This window comes from Odocoileus virginianus, chromosome 20, assembly GCF_023699985.2.
Source record: "Odocoileus virginianus isolate 20LAN1187 ecotype Illinois chromosome 20, Ovbor_1.2, whole genome shotgun sequence".
Classification (NCBI taxonomy): Eukaryota; Metazoa; Chordata; class Mammalia; order Artiodactyla; family Cervidae; genus Odocoileus; species Odocoileus virginianus.
The window spans coordinates 9,862,041-9,887,860 of record NC_069693.1 but is presented as its reverse complement, the minus strand read 5'-3'; the positions used below and the strand labels follow the sequence as shown (position 1 = coordinate 9,887,860).

Sequence of the window (25,820 nt, the reverse complement as noted above, 5' to 3'; positions counted from 1 at the left end):
AAGCGACTTGAGCAGTCACGATTTGGGGATCTTCGGGGTCCTGGAACCAATCCCTTGTGGACACTGAGTGACTCTGTATGGTATTTAACTAGGGACCTGTCCTACTTTTTAACGTACTGAATTAGGCACTGTGTTTAGCTAGGCCATATCACCAAAGGCAGGCACCATCTTCAAGAGAACAGATGAAACGCGAGGGCCCTGCACGTTCTTCTCCATGACACACACAGACGGGAGGCTATACTTGCTGACAACTCTGACCTACAGTGGACGTGTCCCCACAGGAAGTTCAATGGAAGGCCATGGCTCCCCTGCCCCCAAAGGGTGGAACCAGAAATTTCAGGGATTCCCAGGACCGCATGCTGGGGAGGAAGAGGAGCACGAGAACAGACTTGTGTGACTGTGTTTATTCCAACCACCAGACGCTCCGATGAAGAGCTCCCGATGAAGAGCCTCACCTTCCAGGCAGGAGCCTGGAGTCAGGGCAGAGGGACCTGCTGCTCTGGTCCCTGCAGAGGGAGGCTGGCTCGGAGCGGGGCTTCCTGGTGACCACGGAGGCTCCTCCCACTGCCTGGCCCTGGGGGCTGAGGATGGACTGCCCCGCCCAGCTACAGGGCTGGATCTCAGTCGCCCCCTGAACAACGCTCCCTGGAGGGTAGGGGCTTGGCCCTGGACCCCTCGTGTCTCCAGACGAGGAAGTCGCGGTCCCTCGTCCATCAGGCCTGCTGCCCTTCTCCACCCTGTGGGGGGAGAATGCGGGAGCCCGTCACTACCCACTGGGGGCCCGGAAGGGGGTTTTCTGTGTGACATTCCTCCCCTTGGCCTCAGGCCAGCAGGCGGCTGTACTCTGCCAGGGCGGAGGACTTCTTCACCCCGTCCCAGATCCGGGCGGCATAGTGGAACCTGTGAGGGGAGGTCGAGAGTCAGCGCTGCCCTGGCTGCAGGCCCTGCACGACTGACCCCATCGCCTGGGATGTGGGGAATGTGAGGTGGCCCAAGCCCCTCACCTCCCCGGGGGAAAGCAAGGCTGAAGTCCACAAGCCCCCAGCTGTGAGCCCAAACTGCTTCCCACTCCCCTCAGTGCTGGCCTTCGTGGGTATGGGTCTATCTGTTCAGCCCCCCAGAGTCTTGTGGTGATCAGAAACGTCTTTTGTTGTCATTAGTCTCTAAGTTGTGTCCGACTCTTGTGACCCCATGGACTAGACTGGCAGGCTCCTCCGTCCATGGGATTTCCCAGGCAAGAATACTGGAGTGGGCTGCCATCTCCTTCTCCAGGGCATCTTCCTGGCCCAGGGGCTGAGCCTGAGTCTCCTGCATTGGCAGGTGTGTTCTTTCCCACTGAGCCACCAGGGAAGCCCCCCAGCAACGTCCAGCAGCGGCGCAACCCTACCACCGCCCCACTTCCCTCCCCCCTGCGGGGTCCTGCTTCACACCAACAAGAGGGGCAGGGCTCCGATCCCTCAGGCCCTGCACCCTGAGTGGCGTCCTGCTGTGTCCGCACTCCTTGCCCCTTCTGCCCACAGCTGACTGGACAGACCCGGGGGAGCCAAGCTAAAGCTACTTCTCGAGTTCTTGTTTCTCTTGGAAACGAGGCAGTCCTAGATCTGTGGGCTCTGGACATAGAAAGTCACGTAGAGTCAAAGCTGGGGAGGTGATGCAGGGCTCTGTGAGGGCAGATGGAGAAAGCCCGAGGGCAGAGGTGGGAAAGTGGGGGGGACGATGCGACCCGAGAGCCACGGGAGCTGAAGAACGCAGCTCCCGTGGTTCCTGACGGCTTTCTGCTTTCCTCTTTGGTGCTGCTATGCTTTCTGCACTGAGGGTCTTAGAATAAATCCTTGAACTTGACCAGGCGCACTGGTCCTACTCCTTGCAGTCAAGTGACACCTAATTACAGATATGTGACCTCACTACACAACACTTCCTTTCTTTGAGCCTAACCCCCCCCACTAGTAAAACGGGTAACGCGACCTACATACTACCGGCTCATAAGGATTCAAAATCACAGGGAACAGCAACAAGACGGTGGCGATCAACGTTCCAGGACGGGTGCTGAGGTGCGGAGAGATCCCTGAGACCCTCGACATGGGGCTCCTCACACTGACCCCCTCCCTCTGCCGAGCACTCTTACCAGTTCTTCTCGGTGAGGATCGTGTGTGACAGCTGCGGCCGGGCCATGGACATCACCTGGCTCCGAAGCTTGCTCACCAAGGACTGGAAGCTGGGGTGGCCTCGGTATCCAGGGAGAAGGGAGAAGAGGGGGCTGGAACCAGGTCCTAGAAAATTAGAGGTTAGGAGGGGAGGAGGGAGCCTGCCAAGAGAGGGCCGGCCTCCCCATCAACAGCGTCCTGGCCTCCCAGGAGTGCCTCTGAGTTCAGCCTCAGTGCAGGTCCCCCCATTCTTCCATGACTTGGAAACACGCTCCCAAGAAAGGGTCTGAGCAACTCAGGGACAGGCCTATGTCTCTGCTCGGGAGAGTCTCTCTCACCCTCAAACCAGGACAGCCCGTGTCACCCCATGGCCCAATCCCCTCGAGGGGGAACCCTACCTGCGCGAGGCGGCGTTTCACTCTCTGTCTCGCTGTCCATGAAAGGCATCAGGAACAGATTGACCTCAGAGTCCAGAAAGTCAGGCGGGAGCCCAGGGAAGACATTGCACTGCAACATGGACAGAGTACCTGGCGGAGAGAACCATGAGAGGCTGCAGGCACCAGGGCCAGGGGGTGGGGAGGGAGGTCTGTGCTGGGTGGTCAAGTTGGGGTCAGGGGACCATGTCTGACCTCCCTCCTAAGTCTGAGGGGGGGCGGGGGGCCATGGGACTGGATTGGGAGCCAGGGGGCCACAGGCCAGCTTGGGAGCAGCTGGGAGACCCTCACCCTTGTACCGCAGGTGGGAGTGGGCCATGAGCTGGTCGATCATCAGGTGCATCTGCCGTAGCTTTCGGGGACAGAAGTCCTCCCGGCGAGCTTTATTCTGTAGGAAGACTTGGGGGGGGGGGGGAGGTGGAGCCTGTGAGGCAGCTGGTGCTGCTCCACGTGGACTCCCCCCCTCACTCCAAAGACCCGCCCTGACCCAGAGTCCAGATCACAGGTAAGTATTCAGTACCAGGCCTCTATGCTGGTTGATGCTGGGGACCCGGAAAAATAAGTTAGATCTGGTTTCTGCACTCAGGAAGGCCCCAGTCTGATGGAAAAGATGAAGAGTAGGTGGGCATGTGATCAGGACTGAGCCAGAAAGACCAGGGGCCAGGCCAGGTGGAAGAATGGGGAAGAGCCTGTCTGGAGCATCGTAAATGAGCCAGATCTTTGCAGGAGAGCAGGGCAGGGACAGAGTGGGCCAAGGACATGTGTGCAGGGGCCCCAGGCAGGACGGCCAGGGTGCAGGGCGCCACTCAGGCCAACTTGACACTTACTCCCTGAGCCCCAGGCCAGGAATCCAGATATGGGAAGACTAAGGTCCTGCTCCTATGAGGTTCCCATTTTGATCGAGGAGCCGAAGTCAGCCTTAGGGGCCGTGCCCTTGATGCCTGAGGGGGCCTTCAGAGGCAGTGGCAGACAATTCTGACGCCTCCTCACGGCTCTCGCGGGCGCTCCTCCCAGCGCCCCCCCGGGTTTCTGCCCCTCACCCACCCTCCACTCACCCAGGTGGGGGTAGTACTCGGCGCCTTCGTCAGAGCCTGATGAGCTGCTGGACTCGTGGCTGGGAGATGGGGTGGAGGGTTTCACCATCTCTGCTGTCTGGAGGAACCTGGGAGTTTGGGTGAGAGGTTGGTGCTCCAGAACCTGCCCCTCTGTATCCCACTGTCTGGGGAAGGAGGGGGCTCCCTTTGCGGATCTGATTAAAGCGAGAGCCATGGTGGGAAAAAGCACCACACAGACATCATGTTCCTCACACAATTTTAGGGAATCCAGAGACAACCCTTAGACACCAACTCATGGACCCATATCAACATGCTATGTATTTTTTAACGAATTCATGCCATCCAGAAGAAGACTTTATTTTTAGAGCTTTGGACTCATAGCCAAATTGAGTGGAAAATACAGAGATTCCCCATAGATTGCCTGCCCCATCCCCTGATGACCCTCCACTGTCACCCAAAGCCCATGATTTACATGTGGGTTCACTCCTGCTGTTTGTCTGTTCTGTGGGTTTTAACAACAACAACAAAAAAAATCATGTGAGCACACCACAGGGAATCACACTGAGTAGTTTCTCGGGCCCTAAATTGTCTCTGCTCCCCTCTCCCCTCCCAATCCTGGCAGCCACTGATGTTTTCACTGGTCTCCATAGTTTGCCTTTTCCAGAATGTCACGGAGTTGGAATCGTACAGTATGAAGCCTTTTCAAACTGGCTTCTTGCACTTAATTATATGCATTTGAAGCTTCTGCATGTCTTTCATGGCATGACAGCGCATCTCTTTTCAACACTAAATAATGTGGTTAGACAGCATCACTGACTCAAGGGACACGAATTTGAGCAAACTCCAGGAGACAGTGGAGGACAGAGGAGCTTGGTGCGGTGCAGTCTGTGGGGTCGCAGAGAGTCAGACATGACTGAGCGGCTGAACAACATGTGGATGTGCTACAACTTACGGGTCCATTTATCTACTGAACAGCATCCTGGCTGCCCCCAGTTTTGACAATTAGGAATAAAACTGTGCAGGTTTTTGCATCAATATAAGTTCTCAGTTTATGCAATTTTAAAGTAAATTTTCCCAAACATATGTCAATAAAAGTAAATAAAATAAACCCATTACCTGAGATAAGAGATAATGGGGTCTGATTAACTCTGGCTATTCTCCTCATGCAGACATATGCAAATGTGTTGCTCACAATTTCCAGTGATTCACCCACTCTGGGAAGCCCACCTTGAAGACACTGACTTAAAACTGAGGCTCTGCGTGGGCCAGGTCAGCCCACAACACACCCCCTACCCCACCAAGAATGTGAACTTCCCAGGGCAGCCTGTGTTATCTGTTCGAGCACATCTGTATCCCTAGGGCAAAGGACAGCGACTGGCCTAAACAACACCCAATACACTTGCTCCCTGAACGAACCAACAGACAATGGTGGGAGGAGGGGATGTTTCCAAATGAAGCCACTTAGATCTAGTCATGTCAGCTAGCTCTCCCAAAAAATTGTTTTTTCACTGTTGGCCAGACCCTCAGCCTATCTCCAGCCCCAGAGTTGTTAGCACACACATTAAGCTCCTACTTGTCAACATCTTACTATGTACCAGGTACTGTGCTGAACAGTTACATTCTTTAACTCACTTCATCGCCAGACACCGTTTGCTTACAAGAACTGTGGAAAAAGCAACCACCGCCTAACAAGGACGAAGATTCAAACCCAGGGCTGCCTGACTCTGGGGACATCTGCTGCCTTCAGCTTGGCTCTCCCTCCCTGCGAGCTCCCGTTCCTTCCATCTGTCTGTCTGGGCCTTGAGCCCAGGGCTGCTGGCCAACCCACAGCTACCTCCTGGGACCTACGGATGGGAGCCAGTCCTATCCGGGGGCATTTCTGGAACCTCCAGCTGCTTTAGGCAGCACTCCTGCCAGATCCTGGCTCCTTCCCTTCCCAGCCCAGCAGGGTACTTCGGGAACAGCACCCGTGCCTGGAGGAGATGAACCACAAGGCTCAAAGAACCAGACGTGCCAGCTCCTCAGCACACTGTTCATTCAACAAACTAGGGTTAAACGTCCACCTTGTGCCAGGCAGTGTGCGAGGCACTGGGACTTACATTCTAATGAGGGAGAAGGACCATAAAGAAGACTTTGTCATCAATGCAAAGAAGTACACGGCAGGGTCACAGGAGACTCAGTAGGTCAGGGGAGGCCTCTGGTCAACCTCAAGGACATGGGGGGTGGTGCTGGCACCCGAGGAGAGTGTTTCTGGCCGAGGGATGAGGAGTGCAGAGGTTCAAAGTAGCAGGAGGAACAGCTATGGGGCCACTATACCCTTGATGGAAGAAGTGAGGGACGTGGTGGGAAAGGTCAACACGGTGACCGGGACCACATCACACTGGACCTTGTAAACCACGCAGGGGAAGGACTTCAGATTTTACTGGGAGTAACAAGCACAGTCTACGTGCGTGCGCTGAAAGAGAAGTCAGTGGCAGTGACGCTCTCTGGCTTATATTTTCAAAGGGCCCCCTTGGCTGTCGTGTGGGAGTGGTTAGAGCTGGGCAGATCGCTGAGTCTGGGTGCCCGTCCTTCAGCTGGCTCACCCCCCACAGTTCCTCACCTGTAGAGACTGAGGTCCGTGAACCAGTCCTGGACGACTATCACCACGTGGCAGACCGTGAAGAGGAAGGCAGCGATCTGGAGCGACTGAGGGGGGCAGGAAGGGACAACAGAGTTGAAGGTCCCCAGGGTCCAGAATGGGGTCCCTGATCTCAGGACTCAGCTGAGGGGGCCACAGGAAAAGGGCCTCTGAGCCTATAAGCACCTACTTTGTGTCCAGACTGCACTGGTACTTCCCTTCCAGGATGTCCCTAGGTTGAGCCAGATGGCAATGATCAGCCCCTGGTCATACAGGTGGACGTGGAGGTCAAGGTAGGGGTTATTTTTCCGAGGGGTAGAGTCAGACCTGACTCTTGGTGCCATCCTCTCCCACCAGCTCTCGGGGTACCCAGGGCTCTTTGCAAATAGAACTGGCCAACCCATACCCATGAGCTCTCTGCCCCGGGTCTCCAGGCCTGGCTCGGTTCCCTCACCTGCATCTCAACGTAGGTGTGGGGCAGGTTGTACTCTGGAGGCAGCTTGCGGTCATTGTTGATGAGGTGGTCCAAGATGGAGGGGCTCAGGATGGGCTGGGGTAGGAAGAGAGAAGATTGTCAGGGTGGGAGCAGGGATCCCAGGAGACACAGTCACCCAAGTTCCACCCGGTGATGGCAAGTACACCGTCTCTCAGGACAAAGTAAGTTTGGAAACACAGGCAGCTTCCTTCTAATTAGTACAGAGCTAATCAGCGAGAGGAGGTAAAAGAAAAAAGTCTCAAAGCAGTTTCACTTTCCCCAGCTCTTGCAAATCCCCACTGCTCTCAAGTGTCGCCTGCCCTAGAAGAATGCTTCCAGGGCTAATAAATCTAACATCTACATGAATGAGTCATGTTCCTACAAAACCCTTGTTTTGTTGTTTCAAATGCCTTCAAAATTTCACTAAGATAATTACTTAGGTCAAATGACCATGATTAATGTGAAGACTGGTGAGGATTTTAAAAACGGCATCAGTGGGTGTGCAAAAATTAGCGGTGAGCTCATCACCTCTTCTTAAAGGAACATTCCATTTAGAAAAGAGACTAAATTAGCGGCTGAGCTATCTATTTCTTATTGCGCTTGGTGGAATCCTTTAAGAAAGAGGTTTTCCCAAGGGCTCCCTTTCTAAAACTTAACTCAAATACCACAGTGTTTGGATCTTAACTTCTGTTCTGCTCCATGGAGGTCCTGGCCCCACCCACAGCCATTTCACTGTGTCTCTGAGTGCTGGTGGTCCTAGCACACAGGTCTCACCGCATATTTGTGCAAGGTTTCCCACTCTCCCGTCATCCATGTGTGCGGCGCCAGAACTCTGTTCCACCAACATTCCTTGAGCACCAGCTGTGGGCCGGGCCTCTCCCTGAGGAGCTGCAGGCAGTGGGGGAGCGAGTACAGCACACGAGAACCAGACTGTGGTCAGTCACGAGCGGGGCTGGGACGGCCACATGGGCACCAGTGGCCACTCAGAGGCAGCGGCTCCTGGGAGGAGGCACTTGCCCCCGAGGAGTCTTCAGGGAGAAGGCAGTGGCCAGGGAGCAGAGCAGGGGGAGAGAGTGTGTTCTCGTGGTGCCAGTCCTGACAGCCAACAGGACTGAGAACCCACTTCCTGCCAGGCCCTGACAGGACTTCCCTTGCGTTCACTCACTCACGCCTCACAGAAACCCCCTGAAGGAGGTAACGCTGTTTATCCTGCTTCAGAAAACTAAGGAATGGCAATGTTAAGCTACTTGGCTGATGTCGCACAGCTTGGGAGAGAGCCCGTGGTGCGTCGGAGGGAGGCCAGCCATACGGGCCCTGGATGCCAGGCTGAGGAACAGGGAACCCGGAGTAGCTGAAGAAAGCTGCTGGGCATCACAGGACAGGCCGGCTCCCGTGACACTCAGGTGCCTGAAGTTTTCCCATGTGATGGCTCCTGGGCCCAGCACGCTGCCTGGACTGGTCCACTGACTCCCTGAAACCCTCCTATGAAGCTGAAAACAACTATCAACCCCATTCACAGATGAACAAACTGAGGTGTCTGGGGGAGCTTAAAACTTAAAGTCACCCAACTGGTAAGAATTTAAGGTCAGATCTGGCTTCAGACTGACTCCAGGGCCCCCACTTTTAACCAATAGGCTACAGCAGAGGTCTCCAACCCCCGGGGGAACCAGGCCACAGAGCCGGAGGTGAGCGGTAGGCAACTGAATGAAGCTTCATCTGTCTTTACCGCCGCTCCCCGCTATGCGCATTACCGCCTGAGCTCTACCTTCTGTCAGATCAGCAGCGGCATTAAACTCTCATAGGAGCGCAAATCCTACTGTGAACCTCACATGCGAGGGTCTAGGTTGTGAGCTCCTTATGAGAAATTATCCCCAAACCATTCCCCCGACCACCCAGTCTGTGGAAAAATTGTCTTCCACAAAACTGATCCCCAATGCCAAAAAGGTTGGGAAGCACTGAGTTAGGCGCCTTTGCACACAACGGATGGGAGGGGAGAGGGATGAAATCTGACAAGAAGAGACTAAGGGTCAAGAAGAGACACAACTTGCCCAAAGGCACAAACATGTCCACGGCTTGGCCGGAGCCACGGGGAACCCAAGCAAAGTTGTGGCTTAGACGCTTTCAGGGAAGGAGCTTAACATGGTATGCTGCAGGGTGGGGTGGGGTGGGTGGGGGCCGGCACCTGTGTGTCCAGGAAAACAATCCGCTCTTGGGTAATAAAGAAGTCGATGCCACTGGTCTGGTTGCCCCCTCGCTCCTTCATTTCGGCACTCTGGGCCCGGAAAACATACGCCCTGCGGAGGAGCAGGTGGGGTCATGAAGAGGTCAGGTTCTCGGCCTCTGCCGCCTCGAGTGAGGCCGTGAATGCCTGTGGGACTTGATTCCCCACCCGCCTACAAAGCGTTCCATCCGTGGCCCTGCTGTCTGGGTGCTACGTTTTATATCATGTGACTTCACCCCAACCCATATGTAGACCTGTGAATTCTCAACAAAATTACTAGACTGAGGTGTTTAAGAGCAAGGACTCTCCCAGACTGCCTTGATTCAAACCCGAGCTCTGCCTCTTGCTGGCTGTGGCTTTGAGCAAGTTCCTTAATCTTTCTTCTCCGTTTCCTCGTCTATAAAAAGAGGACAGTAGTCTCAACCTCTCAGGGTGACTGTGAGGTTAACAAACGTAAAGCCCTCAGAAGAGTGGCTGACACACGGCGATATAAAATTGCCAGCTCTTCATTACCAAGTGTGCCCGCCATAGGCCAGGCACAGGACACACAGACCTGAAAACTCTCCCCCCCACAGGGAGAGGATGTGGGTGTCTCGGTGCCTAGTTCCTGCCCTGACTGGAATGCTTTCCCTGCTCCCCTCCCCAAAGTCTGCTTGCTCTCAAATGTCTCCTGGGCCACCCGATTTAAAACGGTAACCTGGCTCCAACGCCGCCGCCCTATAACCCTTTCCCGTTCAGTTACCATCTAACGTGCTTGTTTACCATCCCCTCCATTAAAATGCAAGCTCAAAAAAAAAAAAAAATAATAATAATAAAATAAAATGCAAGCTCCACAAGGACAGGGATTTCTGCCAGTTTTTCTTTACTGCTGTAGCCCCAATGGGGAAAACAGGGCCTGGCCCATGGAAAGTGCCTAGTAAATACTAATTGAATTGAAGTGAAGCAGGGAGACCAGTTAGGCCTCCTCCAGGGAAGGTGGCAGTGGCCTGGGCCAGGAGATGGGTGTGGAGGAGGAGAGGAGCAGATGAAGTCTCAAGGTTCTGACTCTGTAAGACCCCATGGACTATAGCTCGCCAGCCTCCTCTGTCCATGGGATTCTCCAGGCAAGAATACTTGAGTGGGTTGCCATTTCCTTCTCCAGGGGATCTTCCCGACCCAGGGATCAAACCTGGGTCTCCTGCATTGCAGGCAGATTCTTTACCATCTGAGCCACCTGGGAAGCCTATTCTCAAGATAATTAGTGGTAAAACTTATGAGATCTGGACTTCTTTCGTGGTCCAGTGGTGAGACTCTGTGCTTCCAATGCAGGGAGCCCAATCACTGGCTGTGGAATGAAGATGCCACGTGTGGTGTGACAAAAAAAAAAAAATTCCAAACAAAAAAATGTACAACACCCTAATAATCACTGCCACGTTGTTTACAATAGCATAAAGATACACATACCCCAATATTCATTGCAGCACTGTTTACAAAAGCCGAAGACACAGAAACAACCTAAATGACCGCCAACAGAGAGATGGATAAAGAAGACACTGTACATATATACAATGGAATATCACTCAGCCACAAAAGAGTGAAATGACGCCATTTGCAGCAAATGGATGGACCCAGAGAGTGTCACACTGACTGAAGGCAGTCAGACAGAGAAGCAGAAATACCCCGTGGCATTCTTTAAATGCAGCATCTAAAAGCAAATGATACACATGAACTCACAAACAGAAAGAGACTCACAGACTTAAGAGAATGAACTAATGCTTGCAGGGGGAAGGGACAGTTAGAGCGTTTGGGATTAGCATGTACACACTGCTATATTTATAAGAGACAATCAACAAGGACCTACTGTACAGCACACGGAACTCTGCTCAATGTTACACGGCAGCCTACACTGGATGGGAGGGGGGTTTGGGGAGAATGAATACATGTGTATGTACGGCTGAGTCTCTTTGCTGTTCACCTAAAACTAACAACATTGTTAACTGGCTATACCCCAATACAAAATAAACAATTTTTAAAAACCTTATGAGACCTGATGACAAAAGTTGGTAACAACGTCTACCACACCACAGGCTGAGCTGCCTCAGAAAGACATGTCAGGCTGATAGGAGTCTAGCTGAGGACTCTGAGCCAAGAGCTGGGGGTGGAAGCTGAGATGGAAAGAATGCCAGCCAAGAGAGCTGCAGCTGTGCCAGATCGGAGCTGACGTCGTGAGCGAGAAGAGCAGGATGGAGCCAGCCGGGAGGCAGAGCACCCGCAGTTCTGGGTCTGGGGATGTATGTTCTCACCATAGGGAAACTTAACCCGTTCTGGGGTTCCCTCGGGCCCCTCTGAGATCTGCTGGGAACTACGGCGTCTTTCCCTAGAAGAAAAGCCTGGCTGGAGATATATGTAAAATCCTACATACACCATTGGAGGGTTCATGGACCCCTGAGGCCCATCCATGGAGTCCACAGCAAAATCATTGGTTTCATAAAAAACCATACCCACATTTTTTCAAAGAAATCCCCAAAGGCCACCACTCCTGCTCACCCCATCTTGATTCTTCCTGAATTGAGACTGTCTGTATCCCCTACTCTGTTCCTTACGATCCCTGCCTTCCTCTCTTCCTTGCCCTCAGTTTGGAGCCCTAGTTCCTAAACTCCCCCCCGCCCCCACATCCTCTCCCACAACTCCATCCTCTACCTTCACAACCATACCCCATCCTCCCTAACAAGGCAGGAAAGAGGTTAGTCTAGAAGCCACACCCTTCTTCCAGGTCTCTTCCCTCACTCTTGATTTCCAGGCCAAAACAGCCACATCCTGGGAGCACTTGCCCTGTGCCAGGTTCATGTTAAAGTTTGCCTTCCCAATCCTGTCTCCGAAAATTTACTTGACAGATGAGGAAGTGAGACACCAAGAGGTGAAGGGGCTTGCCCGAGGTCAGCCAGCCAGCACAGGGCTCAGACCAAGGTGGACCTAAATCTAGACTTAATGAATGGGCCATCCCAGTTCCTGGCTGGCCCTGCACCATTTCCTGGAGTAAGGGAGGGAGGGAGGAACAGGACTGGTTTCCTTGGAGCTGCATGAGAGTGTGGTCCAGCCTGTCATCATCCTCCTCTGACAAAGACACTGAGGTTAAGGGAGGGGAAGTAACTTCCCAAAGTCCTTTGGTGATGCCACTTGCAACAGCCCGGCTGATAAAGGTGGGTGTCCACCTCCCCCACAGCTTTCCACACCCCTACCCAATGCCCCCCTCACCTCTGGTCCTCCTCCGGAGTGTTGGCTGACAACAACGACATGACCATGGACTTGCCTGTCCCCTGCAGGCCCAGGACACCAACCACCAGGACATCGGTCTGATCCAACAGGTACTGTGGGAAGAAGCCGGAACGCAACCCTCATAAATCTGCCTATTGCTTACGTGGGAAATGGGGGCCCTACAGACTTCCGTGGCTCCCCCTGCCTTGTCAGATATAAAAGAAAAGTGTTTATGGCCCGAATTCCCCTCATCTGGGCACAGAAACTCTATGTGTGGTGGTGGTGGAGGGACACATGGAATGTTCCTGCTACAAAGAACAGCATTTATGAGAGCTCCAAAGTAGACAAGAGCCTGTCTGGTCAAGAAGCTAACATGAAGTCAGTGTGGCTGGAGCACAGTGGAAAAGGGGCACCTGACTTTGGGGACGGGAAGGGAAAGGCTCAGAACAAAAGGACAGGTGGAAGACAGAACTGGTAACTGCAGGACACTGGAGTAACACCTGGCAGACCCTGGGCTTCAGGAAAGCTGGGAGAACTGGCAAAGCGTGAGAAAGGGAGCAGCGAGCAGGAAGGGGAGCCGGGCGGGCCCTGGCTCTTGTCTGTGGGATTTATGAGTCCTGTGGAGACATGGAAGCAACCGAGATGCCCATCAGCAGACGAATGGATAAGGAAGCTGTGGTACATATACACTATGGAATATTACTCAGCCATTAAAAAGAATTCATTTGAATCAGTTCTAATGAGATGGATGAAAACTGGAGCCCATTACACAGAGTGAAGTAAGCCAGAAAGATAAAGACCAATACCATATACTAACGCATATATATGGAATTTAAAAAGATGGTAACAATAACCCTATATGCAAAACAGAAAAAGAGGCACAGATGTACAGAACAGAGTTTTAGACTCTGTTGGAGAAGGCAAGGGTGGGATGTTCTGAGAGAACAGCATTGAAACAAATATACTATCAAGGGTGAAACAGATCACCAGCCCAGGTTGGATGCATGAGACAAGTGCTCAGGGCTGGTGCACTGGGAAGACCCAGAGGGAGGGGATGGAGAGGAAGGCGGGAGGGGGGATCGGGATGGGGAACACATGTAAATCCATGGCTGACTCATGTCAATGTATGGCAAAAACCACTACAATATTGTAAAGTAATTAGCCTCCAACTAATAAAAATAAATGGAAAAAAAAAAAGATTAACAAGTAAAAAAAAAAAAAAAGAGTCCTGTGGAGTCTTGGAGACCTTCGCCTCTGGGCTGCCAGCAGTGCTGACTTTCAACACCAGGGGGTGTGAGAGACACTCCTCAAAGAAGAATAGCCCTCCATGTGGCTATGGCACCGCAGAATCACCTGGAGAGCTCTTAAAAAAAAAAAAAAAAAAAAAAAGAATCTAATCTTGGGCCGAACCCTGGACCCATCAAAGAAGAATATCAAAGGCTGGCGCTATTCAATATTGTAGATGCTGACCACATGTGACCACTTAAGTTTAATTAAAATGAAACAAAACAACAAATTCAGTTCTTCAGTTATATGAGCCATATTTGGGGATCTGTGGGTAAGCGCTCAACAGCAGGGCCTGGACAGTAATCTTTTTTTTTTCCCCATGCTGCAGTTGATACAAGATGAGAGTGGACCCAAAAAGGCAGCAGGGGCCAGGAAACAGATGGCCTGGCACGTTGTCCTACTCAGGCCAAGCTGGGAAGGAGAGGGGGGCTCACCTGGGAGAATCTGAGCAGAGAAGTGATGTGTCAGGTCACGGGGGAAACACATCAGAAGAAGGGAAATAAAGACTGGGACACTGAAGTAGATATGATGACCAGGAGTGTGAGGTGTGAACTAGGGTGTGGGCTCCTGGGATGGAGTGGGGAACCTCGGAGGGTTGAAGCTCAACCCAGTGTGCACTGGTCCAGCACGGGGTTCGACCAATCAGGAGAAGGACTGGCGCAGGCCCTGGAGGCTGCCCTGCTGTGGGATTGGGGAGGAGGGACCAGGGACTCTGTGGTGCTAGCGGAGCCCTCTTGGCCAACCAGTATCAAAGTATTTCAGTAACTGAACAACCAGCACAGCTGAGCCATTGAGATTCCACCCAGCTAGTTGAAAACTCTCTCATCCCTTCCCTCTCACTGCTGCATGGACATGTTCAGTCGTTTCTGACTCTTTATGACCCCAACAAAGGTCCGTCTAGTCAAGGCTATCATTTTTCCAGTTGTCATGTATGGATGTGAGAGTTGGACTGTGAAGAAAGCTGAGCGCCGAAGAATTGATGCTTTTGAACTGTGGTGTTGCAGAAGACTCTTGAGAGTCCCTTGGACTGCAAGGAGATCCAACCAGTCCATCCTAAAGGAGATCACTCCTGGGTGTTCATTGGAAGGACTGATGTTGAAGCTGAAACTCCAGTACTTTGGCCACCTGATGTGAAGAGCTGACTCATTGGAAAAGACCCTGATGCTGGAAAAGATTGAGGGCAGGAGGAGAAGGGGACGACAGAGGATGAGATGGTTGGATGGCATCATCGACTCGATGGACATGGGTTTGGGTGGACTCCGGGAGTTGGTGACGGACAGGGAGGCCTGGCATGCTGCGATTCATGGTGTTGCAGAGAGTCGGACATGACTGAGCGACTGAACTGAACTGAATGACCCCATGGAGTGTAGCCTGCCAGACTCCTCTTTCCCTGGAATTTTCCAGGCAAGAATACTGGAGTGGGTTGCCATTTCCTTCTCCAGGGGATCTTCCCAACCCAGGGATGGAATCTGAGTCTTCTGTCTCCTGCACTGGTTGGCAAGTTCTTTACCAGCTGAGCCACCGGGGAACCCCTCTCACTGCTGCCACTGCCCAAAAGCCGTCGAGGCTGGTGTTGCCTGCCAAGAGGGTGAAAGTGGAGGGCACCGGGGAGGGGAGGGTGCAACCCAGAGAAGCTCGAACAGGGAGAGTTGCCCAGCCCCCCAGTACCTCAATGGCACTGTCGCACCAATTCATCTGGTCATCCACCAACTTGATGCTGTGCTTCATGCGCTCTGGGGGCAACAGTTTGGCTTGGCCCACGACAGCTGCAGGCAAGAGAAAGCAGGAGACAGAGGATGTGCTGAGGTTCTGTGCAAGGGGGTGTCGGCTCCCAACCAGATCCCACCCGGCCCCCAACTCACGGTCCATGGCTGTTGGGGCGGCAGTGCCCATGCCCCGGTTCTGGATCTGGTACACAGGCTGTGTGGGCCTCTGCCCCTCCTTCTCCCCCTTGGGTGGCATGGGGGCCGCTGGGGGTGGTGGGGCAGTGCCCTCGGGGGTTGAGGCACTCGTTGTGGCCGCTGGCCCTTTCCCCTCCTCCCGGGGCTTCATGAGCACAATGGGCTTCTCCAGAGGGGCTGGGGCAGGCGGGGCAGCAGGGGCTGCTGGAGGCAGGGGCTGCTTTGACTGCGGGAGCGAGAAGGTGCTGGTCAGTGGGAGAGATCCTTGTCCTGGCTACTCCCAGCCTCCCCTTCCAAAGAAAGAGTCTGCCCTGCTCACCCGCTCTGCTGGAGGTTTTGACAGGATGATGGGGGTTTTCTGCATGACCGCTGTGCTGGTCTCTTCGCTGCCATCCTGTGGTGAGGGAGGGCAGTTACTCAGGAATGACACCCTGGACACTCCGTGAAGTGCCAAGTGCCACTCTAAAATGCCTTCAGACATGAACCCCTCCTATCCTAGAGAGCGCTGTCAGAGAGGTACCTTGAGCCCCAAGTATCGAATAAAGTAACTGAGATCCAGAGAGGTTAACCGGCTCGCCCAAGGCCACACAGCCATTAAGTGTCGGAGCCAAGTCCCAGTCTGGATCCGGCTCCAGAACCACGCTGCCAGCTGCTCCGCTGGACAACCCTGGGTGGGAGGAGCTGGCGCTCAGGAGAAGGAACTGTGTTCAACTTGGCCCTGGCTTTTGTTGGTTGTATGGACTTGGACCAGGAACCACCCTCACTTACGCCTGTGTGCTCATCTGGTGAATGGGGACAGGAATTCCTTCCTCAGAGGACTGTTAAGAGGCTGAGAGTAGACAGGACTCCCCAACCATCCACGTGGCATCATGCACACAGCAGGAGCAAGCTACCTAGAGCTGCTATCTGACAGCTGTGCAGTCCCCTTCTCCTCCCTAGACCTGTGAGCTGACTCCCACACCTTGCCCTCTTCCGGCCTGACTCACCCCCAATCCATCTAAGAAAGGGGAGAGACCTGGGTTAGAGTCCTGTTCCTTCCTGGCAGCCCTGAGTAACCTTGGGAGGGTCTAGACCACTCACTGGGTCTGTTTCTTCACCCACATACTGAGGACACATTTAAAGCCTGCTCACTCACTGGCCTACAACGGACAAACCAAAGGATATCAAAGTGCTTTGGAAAGAACAGGTGAGGGGGATGTCCGTGGGGGACGAGTGGTTAAGAATCTGCCTTCCCATGCAGGGAACGCAGGTTTGATCCCTGGTTGGCAACTAAACCCAAATGCTGCAACTATGGAGCCCTTGGGCTTTCAAGACTGCACGCCACAAGGAAAGATCCCATATGTTGCAACTAAGACCTGATGCAGCCAAGTAATTAAATAAACAAACAAATAAATGAATATTAAAATAAAAAAGAGGCGAGGGTGGAGAGATGATGATGGATTGGAGATATAGTCAGGAGGCACCTTGTACAGCAACTGGTGCAGGGAGGGTGGGAGTGGGGAGTGTCCAGGATGAGGCCTGATGGGCTGTCAGTGATCCTGAGAGGAAGAGAAATGGCAGGAAGACACTAGGGTCAGCAGGAGATGTGGCAGCTGTGAGGAGTCCACTGGCCAGTTAGCAGGCTGCTGGGGCTAAGCAGCGAAGTCAGAGTCACAGACCAGAGATCTGGGAGTTGCCTGTTCAGGGACTGAAGCTGACAGTGCAGGAAGATGGTAACGCTCCCCAGAATGATGCGTGTGGAAGGGAGACTGTTGTTCCCCCTTACACTGAGACCCAAGAGAAGGAGCAAGAGCCAAGCTCACTGTGAAGAAATTTCCTTCGTGTCTACCATTTTATGGCTCAAAAACTGTCCCAACTGTTACCTTCTTCCACCTCCCCACAAACAGCCCTCAGAGGTGGACAGGGCGCTGGAGAAAGAACCCAGGGGTATGGGTTCTGGCAGTAAGAGGAGCAGGGTGGGACGGGGCCCAGGCCGAAGTTCCCAAGTCCTGATTCCCAGGAGAGGACAGTCTCTAGAGTGGGCACGAGGGTGCTATGCCCTAGGCTCCCTTGGATGTGGGTTCGAGTCCTGGCCCCAAAGGTTATTGACCTGTGACTTTGGGGGTGTCCCTTCCCCTCTGAGACTCATTTCCTCCTTAGTGACAATCAGGTGGAATGTAGGCTCCACCTCACAGGGGAGCTGCAGGAGTTCAGGAAGAACCACGGGCGGAAAGCACTTTGCACAGCGCCAGCACACTGCTCAGCAAACAAACGGACTCTGTGATTACACAGCTCTGGAAGACAGGAGCTCTGGCACCTCCCAGCTCCACTCCAACGCCAATCTCCCTCAGTGAGATCCAAAGTGCCTCCCAAGGCCAAGCAGGTCCCACATGGCCTGGCCCCAGTGACCTCTGACCTCATCTTCTATGGCTTTCCCTTTTTCATCCAAGCAGCCACTGGTGCCCCCAGGCTCCTCTCTGAATGCACCAGATAAAGGCCTCAGGGCGTTCGCACTGGTTGTTTTCCTGTTTTCAAGGCTCTTCACTCAGACTCTGTCAGGGCTTGTCCTCTCACCTCAGGTCTCTGCTCACGAGTCAGCTCTTCAAAGAAGCTTCCTCTGACCACTTCATCTAAGACAGTCCCTTTATCATCCTCTGAGGACCGTTCGTCTTGTCCACAGATACCTCCCTGGCACACAGCAGGCGCTCAATAAACCTTTGTGGAATGAATGGACGCATGAATGCTGCCCTTGGACCCAGACACTCACCCGTCTCTCTCTTTCCCAGGGTGCAATGTAGTCCCTCTCCCGACCTCCGGGTCCGGAGAGATTCTGGGGGCCGCCAGGGCCTGGCTCCTTCCAGCGCCGCCGCCTCTCTATCCCATAGAGCCCCGGTTGACTGTGCCCAGACTCAGACATGGTCACCTGTGGGGAGAATGAGGTTGACTCCAAGGTGAAGAGTCTCTCCTCACTCTATCTGGCTTACCCTGGACTATAAGAAAGCACATCCTTTCAAGAGAGCTCTGTGGCTGCGGCAGGGACCGTCAGTGGGCTCCAATATCCATTCTTCACTTCTTTCAAGGAAATAAAACCCACAGTTCTGAGGTGGGTACATGGTTATCCAGGATACACTTCTCAGGCTGGTCTACAGTTAGGTGTGGCCATGTGACTAAGTTCTTTCTGGTCAACGGTGTGACACTAGAAGTGTGTTTTGGCAGCATTGGGAAACTTTTCTTCACAGATGCTGGCACATGCCTTTTATCCCCTTCTCCTCCTAGCTGAAAGGAATGTGGGTGTGGAGGTTGGAGCTCAAGCAGATATTTTGTCCTGTGAGGCAACTGAATGGAAAGAAGGCAGGACAGAACAAAACACGAGGTTTGGAGATTCCCTATTAACCTTAAATTGAATATTAACCTTAAATTGGCTATCTCTGGATGCAGAGACAAATAATATCCCCTTCTTTCTCTTGTAGCCAAAACTATTCCCAACTACGAATCACTTTGCTCAGCATAAATAATAACACATAGCAGCAGGGTCACATAAAAATGGGATATTGTTGTTGTTTAGTTGCTCGGTCGTGTTGGACTCTTCTGTGACTCCATGGACTGTAGCCCACCAGGCTCCTCCATCCTTTGGATTTCCCAGGCAGGAATAATGGAGTGGATTGCCATTTAATTCTCCAGGGGATCTTCCTGACCCAGAGATTGAACCCTCATCTCCTGCATTGCAGGCAGATTCTTTACCACTGTGGCACCAGGGAAGCCCCCCAAATGGGGACATACTCTTTCCGAAAGTGTAGCAAATCCTATCCAAACATATTTGTAACGTGACTCCCAGTTTGACAACTACTCTTCTGATAAGCCAATGTTTGGGGGGTGTGGGGGCTCCAATATTCAAGGACCCATTTTCATCTGGCGTCCCTCTGCTTTCAGTGTGTTTACCTTCCACTTCTGATGGTCTGCCATCCTCAAACTCCAAGCTCTCCCCAGGGTTTAATCTAAGACACTATAAAATATACGGTTACCTCCATGACCCACTCTCTACCCCTGGTGGCTCAGATGGTAAAGCGTCTGCCTGCAATGCAGGAGACCTGCGTTCGATCCCTGGGTCGGGAAGGTCCCCTCAAGAAGGAGATGGCAACCCACTCCAGTACTCTTGCCTGGAAAATCCCACGGACGGAGGAGCCTGGTAGGCTACAGTCCATGGGGTCACAAAGAGTCAGACACGACTGAGTGACTTCACTTTCTTTCTTTCATCAGTCACTAGGGAGTTTATCCAGCTGTTTACACCTCATTCCAGGGAAATCTCTGAGTATGTCTCTTGGCAGGACTATGAGGCAAACTGCTATAGCTCACAGGGCCACAGGTGGTCTGCCTTATGCTTTGGGGAATAGTTTTACTGAAATACAGCCACATCTATCAATTTATAAACTGTCTACGGCTGGCTTCTTGATACAATGGCAGAGCAGTCGAGACAGACTGCTGAGTCTAAAATAACTACCCTCTGGACCTTTACAGAAAAAGTATGCTGACCTTTGCTTGGCTCTTAGGTGCCTTCAAATCATTCTATGAATGGCTCCACCTCCTACCCCATTACACAGTGACATTAAGAGGTCCCTGTGTGAGACACTTTCACTAGAACAGAAATAACTGTTTACTGGATGCAGGAGTAATTTTGCTAGCTAGTAATTTTGTCTAGTTCCTCTCCCACTGCTTTACATGACCTCTTCCCCAGCCACAAACTAGGTGGAAGACTGCATTCTGACACAAAGGAGGGCAAGGCCAGTTTAAAGATTCTTATGGAAACTGATTCAGCACTTAAATGACTGTTTACAGTCATGAAGAGTCCCCTCAGAAATTGGGACTCCTCCCTCTTGTGCAATTAAGGGCCTGTTTACACTTTATCCTGGAGACCTTCCCAGCACTTAAGTGTCTGTTTTCTTGTCTCAACGGGGATTCTGCCTGAGCAACAAGGTGTCTGTTTACAAACCCAGAAGGACCCTTGTCCCATACATGTTCTTCTGGGAACTTACACAGTATCTGAGTGAATTCTACAGCCCTGATGGGGAGTTCCCCAGAATTTAAGAGTTCACCTACAAGCATTTGGGGGACTCGCAACATTGTCTCTAGGCTTCTCTGGGGACTCTGCTAAGTCGCTTCAGTCGTGTCTGACTCTGTGCAACCCCATAGACGGCAGCCCACCAGGCTCCCCCACCCCTGGGATTCTTCAGGCAAGAACACTGGAGTGGGTTGCCATTTCCTTCTCCAATGCAAGAAAGTGAAAGTGAAGTAGCTCAGTTGTGTTGGACTCTTAGAGAACCCATGGACTGCAGCCTACCAGGCTCCTCCGTCCATGGGATTTTCCAGGCAAGAGTACGGGAGTGCGGTGCCACTGCCTTCTCCGCTGGGGACTCTACCCCCCCCCCCCCCCCCCCCGCAGAAAAGTATAAAGCCAGCCCAGTTGTGCTCATTTACAGGACTCTTAAGGCAACCTCCCAGAAATGAAGAGCTTAATTAAACTAAGGCTCTTTGGGGGAGCTTCCTCAGTACTTAGGCATCTCTTAACACGCCCCTTTTGGGGGATCTCCCAGAATCAAAGTGTCTATCTGCAAGTTGTCTGGGGAGTCTCTCAATTCCTAACCCCGCATTTATGGTATAAAGCACCACCCCCATCCCAGTACTTGAGTCTATTCACACTTTTTCTAAAAGACTCTCTAACAATTACATATATATGTACAGTCTTTTATATGGGGTCTCCCCTGGAACTTGAGTATAGAATGTTTTACTCAGGGGACGTCCTCATAATTATGAATCTGTTTAGAAGCCTCCCATGGGAGAACCCCAGAACTGAAATTACTTTTTACACAGTTTCTGTTGTCATTTGGAAGACAAAAGTCGAGGATTCGTTTGTAGGCCCTCTATGAGTGTCCCCAGGACTTAAGTATCTCTTTGCACGTTATTAAAGGGATTTCGCAGTACTCTGCCACTAGTTTACAGGCCTTCACTATTAATGCCCCCCCCCCCCCAGAACTGAAATTGCCATATACATATCATCTGTCTCCTCTCCACCGAACTCCCGCCAACCCAGCATTTGATGGGTCGCTTTACTGAGTACTCAGTTCCACACAGCCGTCCGGCGTCGGAGCAACCAGTTAGCGGTCGAGGAAGGGGCGGGCCCCGAAACACGCCCCACGCCCCGCCCCCGTAGGGGCGCTCGCCTCGAGCGGACATGTGGGCCTCTTACCTAAGGCGGCTGCTGATTGGTTCCTGGGGCGCAGCGGGCTCTCCGAGATGGGGTAGGGTAAGGGTGAGCAGGGTCCACCAGAAGCCACCGGGCTGTAAATGTAGTCTGGGGGCCCAGGAGCGTCGCAGGAGAGAATTAAGAGAACCGGTACCGGTCAACCTAGGACAGGTCAGGGCATCCCGGAAGCAGCACCGAAGGAAGGCCAGCCGGAGGGAGGAACAGCTGGATGAAATATCGCGAGGCCAAACTGAAACCAGGTCTCGCGGGCTGCCGACCCTACGCATGCGCCGCGGGCTGGGCGCGCGAGAATCGAGCGTGAGCGCCAGACTGAGCATGCGTCGATGGAGGTGGTTGGCCTCAACAGGCTCGCGGATTCTGCTTTAGTGCGCGTGCGCGTCGCAGGGAGCATGCGTAGGCTTGCGGAGACGCTGGGGCTGAGTGGGGGGTGGCGCCAGAGACTTTTAGGACTTTAGTCCTTCCTCAGCAGAGTAGGCGAGACGCTGTGAGCTGAGACAGCGAGGGAGAATTTAAGGTCCTGGACTGACTGAGTGTTGAGAACATAGGAATGAATCAGACCTGGCGCATACGCTGGAAGGGATCCCGGCCTGTGGAAAGAGACAGTAGGGAAATCAAATCACTTAGGAAAGGGCGCGGTTCTTGAAGGGCGGGCAAGGATATTCCAGGCGAGGGAACCTGGGAAGAAAGGTCCAGCCAGACTGGCTTGGACTCCTGGAGTTCCACTGGGGATGAGGCAGCAGACATGGGCAGGTCAGATTCTGAGGGATTCGAAACGCGGACTGGTGAGAAAAAGACCACCGTATTAAACCCTTCGCGAGCCACGGTGGAGGAGGAATAGTGCTAAAGGTCGAAAATTCAAACGCCTGCCTGCGGAGCCCAGTGCGCGCCCAAAAGGAATGCCAGGCAGAGCGCGGTCTGCAGAGGGCGCGTGCGCAGTCGGTCCAAAGGGCTCCGCGACTTAGCTGGAGCGGATGGTTATCCTTGAGAACGATAGATGCTTCAAGAGAAGAAAGAAGTGTATGTGTATTCATAGCTAAGTAGATGAGTGGGGGATTTACCCCTTTTCATGCAAAAATTCTATTTGGACGGGGAATACATGTACTTTTTTACAAAATTCGAGCAGCCCATGGGGTACACGAGAAAAGTCTTTATCCACGCTGGTTCCCATATTCCATTCCTAGAGCTCCGCTTCCCAGTGTCCTTCTGAAGCTACTGTTACACCAAAGCATTGGAGCTGAGAACTTGAGCCTGGACAAGTTCTTTCTGCCTTTTCATCCATTTCTACAGTGGAGGACTTCCCTGGCGGTCCAGTGGTTAAGACTCCATGCTTCCAGTATAGGGGGCACCGGGTGGATCCCTGCTTGGGAAACAAAGGTCCTGCATCCCGCTTTGCAAGGCCAAAGAAGGAAAAAGGGAGTGATGGATCACCACTTCTCTGGTGGTCCAGTGGCTAAGTCTCTGCACTCCTAATGCAAGGGGCTTGGATTCCATCCCTGGTCAGGGAACTAGAACCCACATGCCTCAACCAAGAGTTCATGTGCCCCAACTAAAATTTCCAAATGGCCCGATAAAGAGCAAAGATCCAGAGTGCCACGACTAAGACCCAGTACAGCCAAATAACTAAAAAGTACAATGGAGGTGGACTTTTCCTGGTGGCACAGTGAATAAGAATCCACCTACCAATGCAGGAGACACAGGTTTGATCCTTGGGTTGGGAAGATCCCAATGGAGTAGGAAATGGCAACACACTCTAGTAACTTATCTGGGGAAAATCCTATGGACGAAAGAGACTGACAGGCTACATTGCATGGTGTTCCAAAGAGTGAGACACACCTGAGGGGCTGAGCACTCATGTAGAGTGGCCCTGTGTTATTATTTTGTGGTTTACAATGACAGTGATAGTGACTGAGTCTGAACTGCTCCCCTCCCCTCCAGGCCTCATCCCTGCTGCCATATTCTCAGCACAGGTGGCAGGTGGAATTATTTCTCCAGGCTGTTACAGTCTGGGTGAAAACAACCATCACACAGACTGAGTTGAGAGTCCTGTTGTTTATGGATTCTCCAGAAGACTGTGGGTGTTTGGCAGAGATACACTTGACAGGACACCTCTGTGTTATGTCTGTCAGTATCCCTTTTTAGCATCTTCATCTGTTAGGTTGCATCTGTTTTTATTACCTGAATTTCTCAACCCCAGAGGAGCCTCCATGCCAGTTTCACCTCTGGGAAACCCTTAGAGGTGGAAATTTGAGTTAAAGGAAAAGGAGAGGCTTGGCATTGTACCGTGGGCCCACTGTATACTACATTCTGGTTTATATTCATCACTGTAACCACCTCCCTTCCTCGTTTAACAGATGCAGAATATGAGTCTGAAAAGAAGGGCCTTACTGAAGCTCCTGTAGCCAGGAGGCATCCCTGGATTCAAACCGCAGCCTGTCTCATTCTAGGGTGAGCCCACATTTTTTTGCAGGCAATGGGCAGCCTGCCTAATTATGAGTCACAATTGAGCACCCAGAGAGCTGCCTTTGGTATTAGTAGGATGGTATGCAGTTGTGTGCATGTGCAGGATTTAACCATTTGCCCATTGATAAGCATTCAGGTTCTTTCTGAACTTTTGCTATTACCAACATTCATCACAATGAATATTGTTGTACATCAGATTGCATGTAGGTGATAGTATTATCAATAGAGTACCTCATCTGAAGTAGAATTGCTGGGTCAAAGAGTACATGCACTGGGAATTTTAAGAGCCCTTTGCCAAATGATCTGTTCATTTCTCAAGGCACTTCTCTGTTGGTTTCATTCATTTGTTTATATCTATTGAATGAATTATAGAACTCTAGTCATCTGCCAGACATGGTGTAGAGTGGAAATCCTGTAGTGCAGGGGTCCCCAACCTCTGGGATCTAATGCCTGATGATCTGAGCTGGAGTTCATGTAATAATAATAGAAATCAAGTGCGCAATGAATGTAACATGCTTGAATCATTCCCAAACCACCCCACCTTGTCTGTGGAAAAACTGTCTTCCACGAAACTGGTCTCTGGTGCCAAAAAGGTTGGGGACCACTGCTTTAGTGATAGGACAGAGCACCTGCCCTCCTGGAACAGATCTTTTGGTGGGGTGGATGATGTCAGGTAAAAGATACTTGGAAGGAAAAATCAGGATAAGGGAATCGAGAGTGACAGAGGTCACAGAGAGTGACAGGTGGTCAAGGAAGGCTCCTCTGAGAAGGTGACATTTGAGCAGAGGCCTGAAAGATGGTAAGGGGATGAACCACAGGAAGATGCTGAAAAACAGATTAAAGATTCCAAAGTGAGAACGGACCTGGTTGTTCAAGGATTATCAAGTTGACCAGAGTGGCTGAAGCATAGTGAAATAGGGATAGGATTATTTAGGGATACAGCTGTAGAGAGGGCCAAGTTACATGAGGCCTTGTAGGCCATAGGTAAAGGCTCTTGAATTTACTTCTAAGTGAAACAGGAAGCCTTTGGAGGGCTGTAAGCAAGGACCAGCATGTTGTGATGTATGTTTTCTTAAGACTTTTACATTTCTGAACTATGAGACTGTTACGTACATGCAAAAAAGTTAAAGCAGTGCTGGTTGCTGTGAGGAGAGTGGGCTGCAGCTGGGCAGCAGTGGTAGCAGGAGATGAGGAAGCCACTGTCCCTTCCCTGGGCGAGAGAGGATGATGACTCAGGAGGAGGGTTGTGTGAGAGGAAGCATGAATCAGGGATGAGTTAAAAGTCATCCTGAAGGTTTGGGCCTGACCCACTGGGTGGAGAGTGATGCTTTTTGAAGATGGGAACAAGCAGACTTGATGGGAAATTGAAAAGCTTTGAGCTGCTTACCTTTGAGGTGCATGTTGGTCCAAGTAAGTGGTCACAGTAGAGAGAAGCCAGCATTTGGAAATACAGAATTTTTTACTGACTTTTCATTGTGGAGTTTTAAAAACACACACAAAAGTTTTTCTGGTATGAAGAACTCCTCTAAACCCACCATCCAGTATGGCCAGTCATCCCATTTTACTTATCTTTATTTCTTCTGTTTTCTGCTTTCTAATTTTATAAGTACACTTTCTCCTGGAGTTTCTGTTTTATTTTTTAAGCTTTTAAGCAGACTCTCAGATGTCCTGTCATTTTATCAATAACTATACAAGCATGCTAAATTTTGGAGCTGTTAATACATAGATGGCATTTAAAGCCTGGGGATTTG

The 25,820-nt window shown here is 51.9% G+C and overlaps 1 protein-coding gene across 4 annotated transcripts; it reads right to left on the bottom strand.

Moving 5' to 3' along the window:
* Positions 1-389: 389 nt before the first annotated feature.
* Positions 390-21,870, bottom strand: SMG9 (SMG9 nonsense mediated mRNA decay factor). Of its 4 annotated transcripts, none has more exons than XM_070450743.1 (15): positions 21,592-21,869; positions 18,118-18,273; positions 15,691-15,765; positions 15,333-15,597; positions 15,139-15,236; positions 12,184-12,296; positions 8,911-9,022; positions 7,503-7,616; positions 6,708-6,803; positions 6,236-6,321; positions 3,634-3,740; positions 2,870-2,977; positions 2,543-2,671; positions 2,126-2,270; positions 390-900 (listed from the first exon to the last, which is right to left on the bottom strand). In XM_070450743.1, the coding sequence occupies exons 2-15, from the start codon at positions 18,265-18,267 to the stop codon at positions 822-824; spliced, it is 1,677 nt and encodes a 558-aa protein (XP_070306844.1). In that variant the 5' UTR covers positions 18,268-18,273; positions 21,592-21,869; the 3' UTR covers positions 390-821. The 4 variants fall into 4 exon arrangements, with proteins under 4 accessions (XP_070306844.1, XP_070306845.1, XP_070306847.1 ...); XM_070450744.1 differs by lacking the exon at positions 21,592-21,869 and adding an exon at positions 21,395-21,505; XM_070450746.1 differs by lacking the exon at positions 18,118-18,273 and having other exon boundaries at positions 21,592-21,870.
* Between the last annotated feature and the right edge of the window lie 3,950 nt (positions 21,871-25,820).

Bases quoted from the DNA above. Each gene is read 5' to 3' on its own strand.
- SMG9 (XM_070450743.1), bottom strand. From the start codon at position 18,267: ATGTCTGAGTCTGGGCACAGTCAACCGGGGCTCTATGGGATAGAGAGG. The intron at 15,766-18,117 runs GTGAGTGTCTGG...CCCTCACCACAG, and splicing joins CCTGGGAAAGAGAGAGACGG to GATGGCAGCGAAGAGACCAG. The intron at 15,237-15,332 runs GTGAGTTGGGGG...TCTTGCCTGCAG, and splicing joins CGCCCCAACAGCCATGGACC to CTGTCGTGGGCCAAGCCAAA.